This window comes from Monoraphidium neglectum, assembly GCF_000611645.1.
Source record: "Monoraphidium neglectum strain SAG 48.87 unplaced genomic scaffold scaffold00193, whole genome shotgun sequence".
In the NCBI taxonomy this organism is placed as follows: domain Eukaryota; kingdom Viridiplantae; phylum Chlorophyta; class Chlorophyceae; order Sphaeropleales; family Selenastraceae; genus Monoraphidium; species Monoraphidium neglectum.
In genome coordinates this window covers 19,551-34,638 of record NW_014013435.1, presented here as the reverse complement: position 1 = coordinate 34,638, position 15,088 = coordinate 19,551, and the positions used below count along the sequence as shown (strand labels likewise).

At 67.5% G+C, this 15,088-nt stretch overlaps 2 protein-coding genes across 2 annotated transcripts; both read right to left on the bottom strand.

Annotated features, from left to right (window-relative positions):
• Window positions 1-2,176: 2,176 nt before the first annotated feature.
• Window positions 2,177-3,448, bottom strand: MNEG_1841 (hypothetical protein; the record flags this gene model as incomplete). The annotated part of the gene is made up of 3 exons (XM_014049686.1): window positions 2,177-2,494; window positions 2,669-2,800; window positions 3,164-3,448. The coding sequence occupies 3 exons, from the start codon at window positions 3,446-3,448 to the stop codon at window positions 2,177-2,179; spliced, it is 735 nt and encodes a 244-aa protein (XP_013905140.1).
• Window positions 3,449-8,063: 4,615 nt separating this feature from the next.
• On the bottom strand, window positions 8,064-14,187 carry MNEG_1840 (Pentatricopeptide repeat-containing protein; the record flags this gene model as incomplete). The annotated part of the gene is made up of 11 exons (XM_014049685.1): window positions 8,064-9,068; window positions 9,535-9,625; window positions 9,929-10,051; window positions 10,308-10,599; window positions 10,792-11,003; window positions 11,334-11,491; window positions 11,755-11,871; window positions 12,131-12,277; window positions 12,665-12,806; window positions 13,381-13,994; window positions 14,161-14,187. 11 exons carry the CDS (start codon window positions 14,185-14,187, stop codon window positions 8,064-8,066), a joined length of 2,928 nt encoding a protein of 975 aa, XP_013905139.1.
• Between the last annotated feature and the right edge of the window lie 901 nt (window positions 14,188-15,088).

The following is a 15,088-nucleotide window of genomic DNA, read 5'->3' as shown; positions in this document are numbered from 1 at the left end:
GCCGCCGCCCCCGCCGCCGCCGCCACGGCCATCGCCGAGAGGCGCGGCGACCTAGGAGAGGACATCGCCCCGCCGCCGCCCGCGCTGCGCGCGCCGCTGCTGCGCGAGCGCCCGCCGCCGCTGCTTTCGCCGCCGCCGCCGCCGCCGCCGCCGCCGCCGCCCCCGATCCCGTGCGCGTGCAGCCATTCGCGCTGCCGCTGGCGCTCGGTGCCACTGCGCGCGGACCGCTGGACCTGCAGCAGCTCCTCCTGGAACGCGTGAGAGCGCGAAGACGTCAGGCTGCCCAGCCGGCCGGACGCGGCGGCGGCCGCCGCGCCCTTCAGGGTAAGGCTCGGGTAGCTCCTGACCACAGGCGTGCACTCGCCTGAGCCGCGCGCTGCCGCGCCCGGCCCGCCGGGCGCGGGCTCTGGGCTGGCCTCAAGGGCGGATCCTGCAGCGCCCCCTGGGCGGGGCTGATGTTTGTCCAATGAACAGCGGCCAGTCGGGCTTGACGCGCCGCTCGCGCCCGCAGCCAGCAGCTGCTCGCGCGCGAGCAGCCAGTCGCCGCCCGTTGGCGCCCATGCACGGGCGTGCACGGGCGCGGCGCCGGGGCGTGTGCCGACAGAGCAGCGCAGCTCGTCGGGCGCCGCGCCGGCGCCCCCACCCTCGCCACGCCGCCCCTCGTCGCACTGGCTGGGCCCCTCGGGCACACAGGTGCATGGGTGCGCGTCGGCGGCCGCCTCGCCGCCGCTGCAAACAGCGGCCACTGCGACCTCTGATTGGGAGCCCAAACGTGCTGATCCCCTGACGCCGTGATCTGCTGCTGAAGCACAGCCGTGTGGGGCGGCCGCGCCACCATACACCTCGTGAGGCCGCCAGGCGCCTGCGGTGGTTCCGCGCGGGCCGCCGCTGCCGCCACCACTGCTGCTCCTGCTGCTGTGATGCGCCTGCGCCTGCGCCTCGCCAAGCAAGCGATGCTGCTGCTGCTGCTGCTGCCGCTGGAGTGAGCGCGGCGACAGCAGCGACCGCGGCCACTGGCGCTGCCCGCGGCCCCGCGCCTCCACCCCGCCCGCAAGCTGGCCGTGCGCCCGCCCGCCCCCGCTCGGCTGGCCGAGCGACTCGGCTGGGCCGGGCGTCGAAGCCTGCTGTGGCCCTGCGCCTGCCGGGCAGCGCGGCTGCGCGCTGGCGCTGCCATCCTCTGTCGCCTCTCCGACCGGGCCCCAGCCGAGGATGCGTATCGCTGCATCCGCCCCATCATGGGGGTGCTGCAGGTGCTGGCGGTGGTGATGGTGGTGGTGCTGCTGCTGCTGCTGCTGCTGCTGCTGCTGCTGCGCCACGGCGCGGCCTGCTATCCCGCCAAACAAGCCGGCGCCAATGCCCAGCAGGCCGACGGGCAGATGGTGACTGGGTACGCGTGAAATTGCAGAGTGGGAGAGCGTCAGGCGGCAGTACGCATCGCTGTCGTCGCGGGACAGGAGCCCCTCGACGCCGGCTCCGGCAGCCTCGTCCGCTGTCGTGCGGTGCGATGAGCATTTGTGGCCGACGGCGCCAAAATCAAATTCGTTTGACTGCTGCCGCATTCGGTGGCAGGCGTCTGCGGGTAGAGGAGGCGAGGGCGTCGGTCATATGTGGGTGCGTGTGTAATACAGGCAGAGTGGCAGGGAACACTGCTTCGCTTGAATGAACGCCCCAAGAGCATGAACAGCGCTGCGCAGCAACCGAACAGGCCGCTCACCAAGCCACCCCCTGATCTCATTCACCACGTTGCCGCTGCCGCTGCCCACGCCGAACGACGCCGTGCCGGCGCCCCCACTGCCGGCGGCGCCCCAGCGGCGCCCCTCGAGCCACAGGAGCGCCTGCCACAGCGCGACCCCGCCGCTGGCGATGAGGCCAGACAGCATGGCCGCTAGCCAGCTGAAGCGCGGCTTGACAGTGGCAGCCGGGCAGGGCGAGAGCGGCTTGCAGCGGCGCGGCGCAGTGCTGCCTGGCGGGCAGTAATGGCCTGGCGGGCACGGCAGCTGCATCGACGGATCGGGGCAGTAGTGCCCCTCCCTGCCAGGCATACGATCATGGTGGTTGCGGGGGTTACGGCGGCTGCGGCGGTACCCTGTCTCGCAGGCCAGGATGCCACCAACGTGCTTCTTCAGAACTGCTCAGATTGGAACCTTGGAAGCCCTCACGCCGCGGGTCAGCCCTCTTACATGCATGGCTCGAGCGGGCTGGTTGCGTTTGCAGGACAGTAGTTGCCGGCCACCTCCTGCCCGCCCGCCGCAACGATGTCGAGCACGCTCCGCCGCTCGGTGATCTGAAATCCGCTGTCCGTCGCGCCGCCGCCGCTGCTGCCGCCGCTGCTGCCGCCGCCGCTGCGCATGTTCAAAAGCCCCGTAATGTCGCAGGTGCTCGGGCCCGCGGCCCCTGCGCCGCAGAAGCTTCCGTTCGGGCACGGCCGGGCCTCGGCGGGCGAGGGGCAGAAGGCGCCGGCCGGGCACTCCAGCGCGGTCACCGGGTCCGCGTCCTGCGCACGGCCAGGGACGGGATCCGCGCGGCGGTCATGAGGGAGAGCAGAACTGTGTCTGTGGTGGCCTCCGGGCCCCATCTCTCAAGCCAGAAGATGCCTGGCTCGATGTGGTGTCACTGCTGCCCAGCCCGATGCAGTGCAGGAGCCCGTTGATCCCACCCGCCCGCTCACCCTCATCACAGACCCCTCGGGGCAGTGCTGCCCCAGCGCACACGCCACGCACCGCCCCGCGCCCGCGCCGCCGGCGCCCGTCTCGGCGCCGGCCAGCCCCGAGGGGCCGAGCGCGGCGCCCCACAACGGCGCCTGGAGGGAGCAGGCGGAACCTGCAGGGCAGCTGACGGCAGCCGGCACCCCCAGGCTGCAGGGGCACCCAAGCCAAGTGGTGCCGCCGGCCGCGGAGAGGTCGCCGCCGGGGCTGCACATGATCTGATCCAAGGGTGACATCAGGGAAGCCTCCAGCCATTCCTGCCAATCAGAAGCCGCCATCGGGGTCGCCATAATTGGGTAATGGCGCGGGGTGACGGCGTCGACGCACGCCCGGCTGCCTGTCAAGCTCCCTCCCCTTCACCCCTCTTGCCAGCGGCCCTCTTTGCGGCGCTTGCACGCAGCAGCCGCAGGCCAGCAGCCGCGTCCGCGCGGCGACGGCCCCATCCACGCGGCACCCACCTGCTGCGAGACCGTGCCGTCGCTGTCTTGATCAAAGTCAGCAAACGCGGCGTCCACCTGCGCATCCGCCAGCCGCGCCCCCGCGCCGGCGGCGGCCCCGTCGGAGCCTGCGCCGCCCGAGCCGCCGTCCACGGCGCCCCGCAGCCACGCGCCAAACTCGGCCCGCGGCCAGCCTGTGGCGCCGTCCGCGCCGGCAGCGCTGTCGCTGCCGCCGAACAGGTCATCTGCTTCGAATGCGAGAAACAGCGCCTGGGCCGCCCTGTGGCGCCGCACGCCCGGGGCCATGCCCGCCGCTGACGCGTTGGCGGGGCAGCTGGGCGGCCCGCACGCGCCGCCGTCTATCGGCGCCGCGCCCGCAGCGTCGCAGTTATCGCAGCGGCGGCACGCAGGGGCCTGGTTGGGGTCCTCCCCGAGCGCGCAGTACAACCCTGGCCCGCAATCATCTCCGCTGGAGCATGGAGAACCGGGCCGGCAATTGCAGCTGCACGGCGCAGCATCGGCGGGGCAAGAACGGGCGCGTGCGAGTTGTCAAGGTTGTGGGTCGGCATGGGAAGCAAGCACATTACTGCCATGCCAGCGGCTGCGCTCAAACCGTGCCTGCGGCGCGAGGCGCGGGGCAGCATGGCATGCGCGTATGCGTGCACCCATATTGCTGCACGCTGATTCCATGAGCGTCATCAGGAATACTCATCACCTTTCAGGGCAGCCGCCGACTAGGCCAGGAAACAGGCAGCATTGCCAGCAGGGCGAGCACGCGCCCGGGCATGTTGCAGCAGCACCCCGGCAGTATTGTCCTGCCCAGCAGTCCCAATCGTCATGGCACGGCTGTGGGCTGAGGAGCCGCAGCTCCATTCCATCCTCCACGGCACGGCGCGCACTGTGCGCAGCCGAGCATTGGTGTGGCACCGACAGCAGGGCAAGCAGCGGCAGCAGCAGCAACAGCGCGATGCATCGTCGCCCCACGGTCGGATATCGCCACGGAGTTACACCCTGATTTTGTCTTGTTGTCAACATGCTGCGTTCGATATCATCTACGGCCCGTCCATTGCGTCGTCGTTTGAACTCAGATCCAGGCAACGATGTTGACCAGAACTCGGGGGGTTTGGTAATGGTTGTTGAGTACGCGAATTAGCAATTTGGTGCGTGCAGGTAAGAGGTCGGTCACACGGTGATACGATTGGGGCCAATCACGATTGCCGTCCCAATCACGCGAGGCGATTCGTGGCGATTTTAGCGTGCAGCCCGCTGCAGCATTAATCTCTGCCATAAAGCACGAAATACATAGGAAGTTAATCCATTGCAAGGCACGGTCGGGCATTCTGTGCCACTGCATCAGCCACCCTGCTCGATCCAGGGAATGCTGCTCCCCCACCCCAATAGAGCAGATTCGCGGGGCAACCACGTTCATTTGCCCGGTGGCTGCTCCCAGATTTTTCTTTACTATTCTATTGAAGAAATTGACCGCTCTAAGATGGCCCCGAAGACCGAACCCGGAGGTAGCAAATCAGCAGTGGCTTGGACCATCGCTAAGCTGATCGTCCTGTTGGACGAACCTCGGTCATATAATACTTATTTCTATATATAGAAACATTTGCGTAGCCAGACTGACTTAGAGAGCTGCGGCATGGGGCTGAACGCGTATCCGCAACAGGGCCGAAAGCTTGGGATGGTGTTTGAGTCGCGAAGCATAATAGCGAATTATTTCATGGAACACTATTCACGAGGCTGTTGTGTCTGCAAAGCCCAACGCTGACCAATCATCCCCCAGTCCCGTGTGTCCACAAAAGGGATATGATTGCAGTGCGAATCCTATCACCGTCCAATTTCTGTCGTGATTGGCCCCAATTGAATCACCGTGTGACCATCCTCTAAGGATACCCTCTTCAGCCACAACTCTCAACACTGATCTCAGTGAGCGCCGCTTCCACGTGGCACTTGGTTATCGTACGCCCAGACCTGGTCTACACCTCTATATCAGTCGTGCGAAATCCTTGAAGTGATCGCCACTGAGCGGGCATAAACTGTGGAGTGCATGTTGACAAGCGCACTTGCACCTGCTCCCCTGTGCTGCTTGATGAGCTTCGGAGTGCGCGGCCTGCTCTGGCCCGCCAAACCTCACCGCCGGGCACATTTTTACCATTGCAGCATGCATAGGCTTATGCATTTTTGTGTTCAAGGGCTTGCCCGCCATCGAAGGAAGCTTACATGAAGCAGACACATGAGGGAATCCAGGTGGCGGATGGCGCCAGCACATGACCGTTTACCACGCCTTCCAGGGAGCCAGGGAGCGGTTGAGAAAGGCCTCGACTCCCCATCCACCAACCAGCGGAGAAAACAGCAGGCCCCGCGACTTGACTGTGCCCCGCCCCTCACCCTGCCCCTCACTTGGGCCGGCGCGCCACCGCTCCAACGAGGCAGATGCGTGTGGGCAGAGGCACCAGGCGGTGCGGGCAAACGACGAGCCCCAAAAAAACTCCCGTAAGAGGGCCCGCCACCTCAATCAGACTTGTGCATCATCCTGGTTGTTAGCAACCCCCGGAACCCCTCCCCGGAGTAGGTAAGCAAAGTCATGTTTGGGAGCGGGGCCCGTGCGTGGGCAGAAATGACAGCCCCTGCTGCGCGTGCGACGGAGCGAGTGTTGCAGCCACCATTCGTCGCCCCTGGGGGCAGGTATGCCAACACACAGCAAGTGTCCGAGGCCTGAGGCGCCCACGTGGGCGGCGTCCAGCCGCGGGAATTGCGTTTCAGGGGTGGAGAGGGGCCAGCACTGGCGTGCTGGCGCTGCCTCCCAACTGCGAAAAAGACACTTGAGCAGGGGTGCGGGGAGATCGGCCGCAGGAGTGCGTGTGAAAATTCGGATCCTGGCGCGATTGTTAGTGCTTCACCGCGCACGACCCCCCGCTGGCGAATGGGTGCGCGCAGGGGGGGGTCCTGGTCTGTCCGGCGCCCACAGATCGGGTGAGCAGCAGGGCGAGGCTCACAGCATGCAGGGTTGACATCCCCGGTTTCTTGCGCACCCTGAGCCTGGGCCGGCGCGGGCGTCCGTCAAAGCTTGGGAGGCGCAATGCTGCTTGGCCTAGCGGATCGGCCCTTAAAACAAACCCACACACCCCCGTCCGTCCAATAGCTGAGAAAGGCAGCCTCGAGGAGCGACTCCCTGCCCCTGGGTGGCCGGGCATTGGCGGCGCGCCCAGATGCACCAGCGGATGGCCAGATTGGCGCAGGATGCGGCGAGCAGATCGAAAAGGCGCACGTACGGACGCCGGCAGCGCCCAAGCACGCAGCACAGTGTAGCTTGGCTATTTTCCTAGGGGGGTTTGGTGGCTAGCAAAAACGCGACAAAGGGCGACGCGGGCTCCGCGCGCGACGGCGCGAAGCCTCGGCCAGGCCGACAGGTTCCAGCCGCACGCAGCCACGGGTGGCAGCGAGAGGGATCGAGCAACCCGCCAGCAGGCCTGAAAAAGCCGCGGGCCCCAAGCGGAGGCGCTGGCAGCACTGCATAGTGTCGTGCGTCGGCCCTTGGTTTGGCGTGAGCAGTGGAGACGGCGCGACTGAAAGGGGGGCTTTCCAAATATGCCTCAGCTCGGGGTTTGGGAAGTGCGTTGCTGGGCGTGTAGCAGTGACGATATCAAAAGTGCTTGGTGCGAACGCCGAGTGGCAGCGCGGGACCCGCCGACTCAGTCCGGCGGATCCATGGGCGGGCGCAGTCACTGGGCAGCAGCGGGGCCCAGAACCAAGACAGTCCTGACGAGCAGGCCTCATTAGGGCCGTCCCTCACGAGGCGCGCGCGCTGTGTCAGCACGGGCGCTGCACCTTGGGGGGTGGGCGCAGCCGCGTGCGCGCGCCGAGTCAGCGGGCGGCAGCGTTGCAGCCTAGCCGGCGCGAGCTCGCAAGCTGGCAAAGGTTCCATGCTGATATGATAAGAAGCCCACCGAAACAGTGATGTGGGCGCAACAACACGAGCCGGAACGCGGCGCGATGCAGGCGGCTTCGCCACAGTGGAAAACAGGTTCGCTATCCCCTTGGCTGCAGCGCAAAGGGAGGTCGCACCACGGCCTCGCTGTTCAAGCCCGGCGAAAGGCCCGCGCCGCACGCGGTCCGCCAGCGGTCCCTTGCATCGTCTGAGTTAGCGAGACACGTGCGGACGACATCATAAGGAGTGTTGGCCGCCGTGCTGGCGGCCGCGCGCCTCGGCCAAGGCACGCACGGTTGCCCACTGGGCATGCAGACCGCAGCTAGTGGCCGTGCAGGGCGCGAGAGGGGGCGCGGCTCACGGTACGACAGCACGACAGCAGTGCTGGATGCGAAACAAGGAAGCCTCCAGGGGCTGCTGGGATGCCCTCCCCTTGTGGGCGGCGGCCCCACCCGCACTCATGAACGCCGCCCGCAGGACGACGCCGGGGCGGCTTGAGCTGGGGCGGAGGCCGCCGAAACAGGCCGCGGCGCGTGGGGCGGCCGGTGGTCGGGAGTTGTGGCGCGTTGGGGTATTTGCGTGATGGCGTTAGACGCATGTGAAGGGCCGCTCAGCTCGGAACCGTGCTGCACAGCAGGGGGGAACAAATCAAGGTGCGTGTTGAATTGGTGGCACGCCTGCTGGCAGCGCAGGCAAGTGCAGCCTGCTCGGCCACAGGCGGCGCGGGGCGGCTGCATCAGGCGCAGGGCAGCCGAATCAGGCGGGAGCGGCTGGATCAGGCCCGGCCGGCCGGCTGGCGCGCCGGCTTCGCAAGAATGCGGCGCAGCAACTCGGCCCGCACGGGCGGGTCCGCCGCGAGCGGCACGAGCCCAGACGCGGGGTGCGGCGGGCGCTGGGTGCGGGCACGCCGCGATGCGGGGCGCGGTGGGGTCGGAGCACTCGGCCCTTGTTGCATGCAAGCCAGGCTGGCACGCCTTTCACCCATGATCAGGCCGCGGACCCCTGCGCGCCGCCGACCTCGACGGCGGCGGCCGCGAGCGCAGACAGGTGCGAAAGCAGCTCTGGCGGGCAGCGCGGCTCCTCCGAATGCTCGGGGTCCGCGCAGCCAGTGACAGGCACGAGCACGCGCGGCCACGCCGGCCAGAGCCCCGCCGCGCGCCGCGCCGCGCAGAGCGCCAGCTCTGCAATCCGCCGCGCCGGCAGCCCCCGCGCGAGCGGGTGCGCAGCGGCGCGCGCAGCGACGCCCGCGGCGTCGCGGCCGAGGACCGACGCCTCGTCCACCGCGCCGCCCGGCGCCGCAGCGGCGCCGGCCATCAGCGCCGCGCGCAGCACCGTCAGTGCCGCTGCTGCCGCCGCCGCTGCGGTGCTGGCGGCGGGAGCGCCGCTGCTAGATGCGCCAGAGCTGGGCGGCGGTCCGGCGGCGCCAAGGGCGCCGCCAGAGGCCGAGGCTGCGGCGCCCGCCAGCAGGCTGCCGCCGCTTGTGCTAGGCGTCAGGCTCACGCTCGTGGCTGTCCCCGAGGACCCGGCGCGCTCCTGCAGACCCAGCAGTGCGCTCGCGCCTGCGCCCATGCCCACGCCTGCGCCTGCGCTGCCGGCCCCCATGAACTCAACCGCAGCCGTGGCCGCGCCCGCACCCGCCGCGCCCCCAGCGTCGTCCGCGGCGGCGAGGCGCGCGTACGCCGCGGCGGCTGCAGCGATTGCGTCCTGCTGCTGCGCAATCAGCAGGTGAGGGGACACCATATCGAGCGCGTCTGTGGGCACAAGCACCGGCTCTGGCCGTGAGATCATCGCTGCGCCGTCTCCGCCGCTGCCACCGCTGCCGCCGCCGCCGCCCCGCCCGCCAGCCAGCAGCCAGCGCGCGAGCGCGTCGGAGCGCGCCGTCAGGCGCGCGGCGGTGGCGCTGGGGCCGCCGGTGGCGTCGTGGCCGGCTGCGGCGGAGGATGCGTCCTCTGGCTCAAGCAAAACAAAGGGCGACCCTTGGGCGGCGCAGAGCTGCGCGCGCGGGTAGGCAAGGCGCGCAGGCGGGGGGCGCAGGAGCGGTGGGTGCGATGGTCAGATGACGCACAGGCGCATGTGGGACCGGTCCGCACTGAGTACCACGACCGCATGCAATCACTCAACTTGATGTTTTACAAGCACATGCATACTCCAACGCCACATGCACTCCGCATGTGCCCGACACATGCACATGCACATGCACACTCGCATGAGCGCGGCCAGGAGCATGTGCAGGAGCGTACGCATGTGCATGCAGCCCTTTACATCACAACCCAAGGGCGCATGCATGTTGCATGGCCTTGTGCATGCACACCCGCTCCCGATCCCCGTGCCGGCGCATGCAACCCCATGCCCGCTGCATGCGCATTGCGGATGCAAACACCCACCCCACCACCGGAAACATGCACCCTTCACGCGAGCCGCATGCGCTGCGCGCAAGCTGAGCGCCCCCACCCCTCACCGTGCGCATGGCCTCCGTCATGCGCGCCTCCTTTCGGTCGTCCTGGCCCACCAGCAGCATCACACTTTGGCGCAGGATGTGGGGCCCGTCGCTGCGAAGCAGAGACAGCACGCACAGCATGCGGGGCGTCGCGTTGCGGGCGGGCCGTCCGCAGTCATGTGCAAACAAAGCATGTCCTGAGCGCAGTGCGCATCACCGACGGCGTGCTGCAAACCGATGCTGCTGTGACCAGCACAAATGGCCGCGCCGAAGAGGCGGAAAAGGCCGCAGAGAGGGTGCACGACGGAGGGGGGGGGACAGACAGGGCAGAGAGGGGGCAAGGTGCAAAGGGCTCTCCCCTCGCCCCGAAGAAGGGAGGGAAGAGATGCAAAAGATGGGGAGAGGGACACCGCACCTTTCAAGCCGCGAAGCCAGTTCCTGGAACAGCCGCCACAGCGCGATCATCGCCATGCCCGGGCCCACCGCTGGCAGCACAAACACGACGTGCTTCGACGCCTCGTCGACGCGCACAGTCAGCCTGGGAGCCGGTTTCGAGGGGATGGGGGTGCGCGTGCTTTTGGTTTGGTCCAATGCAGGCGGCCGCCGGCACTCGCCGCGCTGCGACAGGGCGGGGGCACTGAGGCACGGAGCCAACAGAGATGCATGCATCCCAGCAGCGTTCCAAGCACGGTGGCATCAGCATCCAATCGGCCGGCCTTTCAAGCCACCTTCCGGCCTCCAATTATTTGATCCAACCCAATTCTTCACAGACAGTGGCTGCTGCCACTCCTCACTTGAACACGCCGATCCTGCACGCCTCTTCGAAAACGCGCAGCGCCAGCAGGCAGCCCGCGACGCCGCCGGCCGCCCACAGCGCGCTCGTCAGCGCCCCCAGTATGTGCCCGTCCGGCCGCACGCCCGTCGCCGCGAGGCCCTCGTAAACGGCGTACGCAGCGCCCCAGTCGCAGCAGCGGTCGTGGAGCACCACCAGCATGTGGGCCGGCGCGGCCAGGCAGGTGCGCGCCTGGCCGGGAGGGCCGCCCTGCAGCTTGGCGGTCAGCTCGCGGGCGGCCTGCAGCTGGCCGGCTGCGAGGGTTGTGGGGGCAGGGGAAGGGGCGGCGGGGGCGCATTAAGGCCTGTTGTGAGGGTCAGCCCAGCTACTGAACAACGAAGACCCGCTCACCAAGCAGCAGCGGCCCAACCGACACCACGCGACACCACGCCCTGCCAAGCAACAGAGGGATGCGAGCGCGCGACGCGCGCGAGGAACCGGCTCACCTGCCGCGCACGCGCCGACCGCCGCGGCGTACGCCTGCGGCGTGAGCCGCACGCCGCCGGCTGCCATAGCATCCAGCACGTCCAGCGCGATGCGCCAGCGGCCGGCGCCCTCTGCCGCGTGCAGCAGTGCCATGTACGTCGCCGGCGTGCGCTCGCAGCCGCGCCCCGCCATCTCCTGGAGTATGGACCAGGCGGCGTCGAGGCTGCCCAGCCTGCGGTCAGGAGCCGGAGGGGCGCAGGGCGGCGAGACAGCTCCTTTTGCGGCGTTGCGGAAGCGCACCGTTGAGGAGGGCACCTGCGGGCAGCCGCTGCGAGCCGCGGCCCAGCTGCGACAAAGGCCGCGTGATTCGCGTCTCCGCTGGCTTATGGCTTGCGGGTGTAAGAATTTGCATGCAAGCCCACACGCATGCACGTCAGCATGTGAGAATGTGCGGGCACGAAGGGGCCCACACGCAGCTTTAGTGCCACCAACTGACACAAACAGACACACACACCCTACACGGACACGCGCGAATCTGCAACATGATAACCAACACACACACCTGCAGTGCGCCGTGATCGCCGAATTGAGGGACGCGGTGGATGGGGCGCGCCCCGCGGCCAGCATAGCTGAGAAAACCGCCAGGCTCTGGGAGTATTTGCCGGCCGCGTTGCAGGCCGCCATGACGACGTTGTAGGTGCGCGTCTCGGGAGACAGGCCCTGGGGCGCGCGGCGCCGCAGGGTGAGACGAGGTTCGTTTTGGTGGGGCGCAGGGTACGAGGTGTGTGGGTGTGTGTGGGCATGGTCCGGGCCTGTGCGTGCGTGCATGCGCGTGGCTCTCGGACAAACAGCAGCGGGGGAGGGCGGGGCGGCTACACAGGTTGCCGCAGGCGCACGCTGCCTGCCGCGTGCGAATGGCTCGGCTGCTCAGCCCCGGCAGGGGGAAGGGGGGCAGGGTAGTGCTGGGAGGCAGACGGCCGCACCTGGCGCTGCAGGGCGTCGAGCGTGGAGAGGGCCTGCTCCCATTTGGCTTGTTTTGCATAGACCTCGAGCAGCGTGTTGTAGGTCACCAGGTTGGGGGTCAGGCCCTCAGACAGCATCTGCGGGGACGGCCGGACAACGGGCGGCGCGCCAGTGTTGGATATTTCAAGAAAAGCTGCCGTTGACTCTGTACAGTACACCATTTCCACTTCCGACACCCCGGCAGTCGCAGCGCGGGCCCTGCAGCGCGCGTCAGGCCGCCGGCGACGGGCCCTGCCCCACCCCGGGAACCACGCCTGAAAACGAAGCAGAGTGAGCGGCTGTGCCGCGCCCCCGAGCAGCGCATGCGCCCCGAGGCACGCGTGCCTGGGTGTAAACGTCAAGGGCCAGCTCTGGCTGCCCCGCCTTGATGCAAACGTTGAGGATGGCCGAGTAGGTGTGCGTGTTGAGCGCGATGCCGCGCGCGCGCATGTCGGCGACGAGGGACAGCGCGCGCCGCAGCTGCGACGGGCCTGTGCACTGGGCCTGCGGGGGGCGCGGCGGGGGCGGCATGACGAGGGCGGCAGCGCTGCTGAGCGTGTGCCGGAGTTAAGCTGCAGGTATGGTGATCTGTTCAACACAAGCACGCGTTCTTTGGTTCCTTGGCAACTTCAAAGGTCCAAGTACCCCCGCAACTTTCCAAAAAGAGTGCCATGCCGCTACGGTTCCTTCCAAATAGGGTCAACCGCCCCAGACTACACTAGTCTCTCACACCCTCAGCACCCAAACAGGCCTTGAGCTGCTTGACCTCGCTCAGGCCCCAGCTTCATCCGCCGCGCCCGCCACGATCCGCCAGCTGCCCGCACATGATTGCAGTTATTCAACGGGCCAATCCTTAAATCCCAGCCCCCGCGGCCCGTGTCGCCCCCTCACAATCATGGTGGTGTAGGTGTAGACGTCCAGCAGCGACGTGAGCTCCTGCCCGGGCGGCATGCCTCTCAGCCAATCAAACAGCTCTATGGCCAGCCCCTGCAGGCTGCTCTTGTGCAGCTCTTTAAACAGTGCCGCCAGCGCCCTGCGGGTGACACATGTGCCGTGGGTGATGCGAGTGATGGTGGGTGACGACGGGTGACAGCCATGAGCGGGCCGGAAGGAGACAAACGGGCCAATGGCTCTGTGATGGCCCATGCATGCACTTTGGCACGTCTGGGTGTGCCACAGCATTGTTTGTTGTGCGGATGAGAGGTGGAGGTTGCGCGGAGACATGGGCGCATGTTGGTGCAAGGAGGTAGTGGGGCATGGCACAGGGTCAGGAATTTAAAACTGGCGCTGGGATCAGGAGGGGTTTCAAAAGGGCCACACAGGCATGCAAGGACCGCCGCACAGGCACGCAAGAATGGCCGCACAGGCACACAAGGACCCGGAACGTGCGGCCTGCCCAGCAGGGCGGTGGAGGCAGTTCAAATGCCCAGCTGCCATGCACATGACCGATTTGCAACAGCCGACAGCGCAACGTGTGAGCGTGTTCAAAGGCATGGTGAGGACAGAGTGTGAGGCCAACCCCCAAATGGGTCTTGACATGCCCACCCGCCGCATGCAAGCACGCGCCTCGCAGCGCGCACGAGCTGCTCGCGCGCGCGCGGCCGCACCTGCTGTCAAGGCACCCGAGGCAGTGCCCCACCGCCTGCACGGCGGAGCGGCCACGAGGCAGCGCCTGCAGCACCGCGAGGATGTCCTCCACAGTCATCGCCACGAAGCTGCCCTGCACACCCTGGATTCCCATGGCATCCATTCCCAGCATGCCCAAGCCGACCGAGCTGCTTGCAAGGGCGCCCACACTCACGCCCGGCGGCCACCCCATGCTGCCGCCGGCCTGGCTGCCGCCGTCGCCGCCGCCGCTGCCGCTGGGCGTCTGCCGGCGGCCACGGGCGCCGGCGCCGCGCGGGTTGGCGGGGGGTGCGAGCTGCGGCGGCGGCTGCGCGGCGGCGGCCACAACGTCAAACGTGGCGAGGGGCGCAGCGCCCGGGAAGGCGCTGTAGGGGGTTGGGTAGTAATATTGGGGGATGGCCGGCTGCTGCAGGCCCCCAATAGGGATGAAAGCCTGCTGCTGGTACTGCTGCTGGTGCACCGCTTGCATGGTGGGCACGGCCTGCTGCATGTGCATGGGCGGCTGCTGCATTTGCAGGAACTGCTGCTGTTCATGAGCCACCTGGCTCAGCGTGGTCGGCAGCATGTAAGGAACACCGTCTGGGCCCACGCCGGCCTGCAAGTAAGACATCATGAGGAAGGAAGACGGCGCATGGAGATGCAGGTGGAGGGTGACTCCCGTTTTGCTACTGATTAGCTCGTGGCGGGAAGGAAATGCACTGCCGCCGCTTGCGGACCACCCCGGCCAAGGCACCATGGTACGAGGCGGACTGCCAACTAACCTGGTACTGCTCGGGGAAGAAAGTCATTCTAGCAAGGTTGCAAAAGGGACGCGCCGCGCTGCCGACTCGCTCTCAGTGGACCCCCACCCCCGAAAAGGGGCAACTCCCGGTGTTCCCTTCCAGAGTTTTTACTCTATGCAAAATACATCACAGAGTTTATGCTGCACTCCACGAGAGGCCCTTTTACGCCCCGGCATCATCTGATTGCATGCAAGTTTCAGGTTTGGACTTTCTAACGTCCTACGATAAGACGGTCGGGAAACGCTTAGGAAAAAAACAAATGTAAATGTTCCAAGAGCCGGCTGGGGCGACCTTCTGTCAACGGGGCCCGCGTCGCCACCCGACTCAACTCGCTCAGCGATGACCAGCAGCGCATCCTGCGCGCGCCGCGGTCAAGCGTCGCGCGGCAGGGACACCTGCCAGGGACAGAGGAACTAAGTTGGCAGATGCGCACATGCCATCATGGGGGCCTCAAGCCCTAGTCGCGTGGCCGCAGCCGGCAGTGACCAGCACGCACAGGCCGCAAGAGTCTGCGCAGAGCAGCTGCGGCGGCTGAGTGCAGCACGGCGGAGAGATCAGTGTGAAGTAGGCACCGCCCTGCCGTGTGCTCTGAATGATCACGTGTGTCCAGGTTACACTCACAGCCGATGGTTTGCGGCTCATGGCGCTGCCCAGGCAGGGAGGGGCCTGGCCCTGCTCTCAACACCCGCCACGCCTGGGAGCCTCGCAGTAGCTCAGAAGGGGCGGCCCCGCTCCTTGCTGCCCCCCTCAGAAACGCCTGGGGCTGCGATTGGTGGTTGGCATTACAGCCCGCACTCGCGTTATGGGATACAAGGGTGGATCAGAGGGTAAAGCAGGGAGGCGTCACTCGTCTCACCCATGGCGTAATCGCCCTCCCGCCCTCCCGCCCCGTCCGCCACGCTTACAG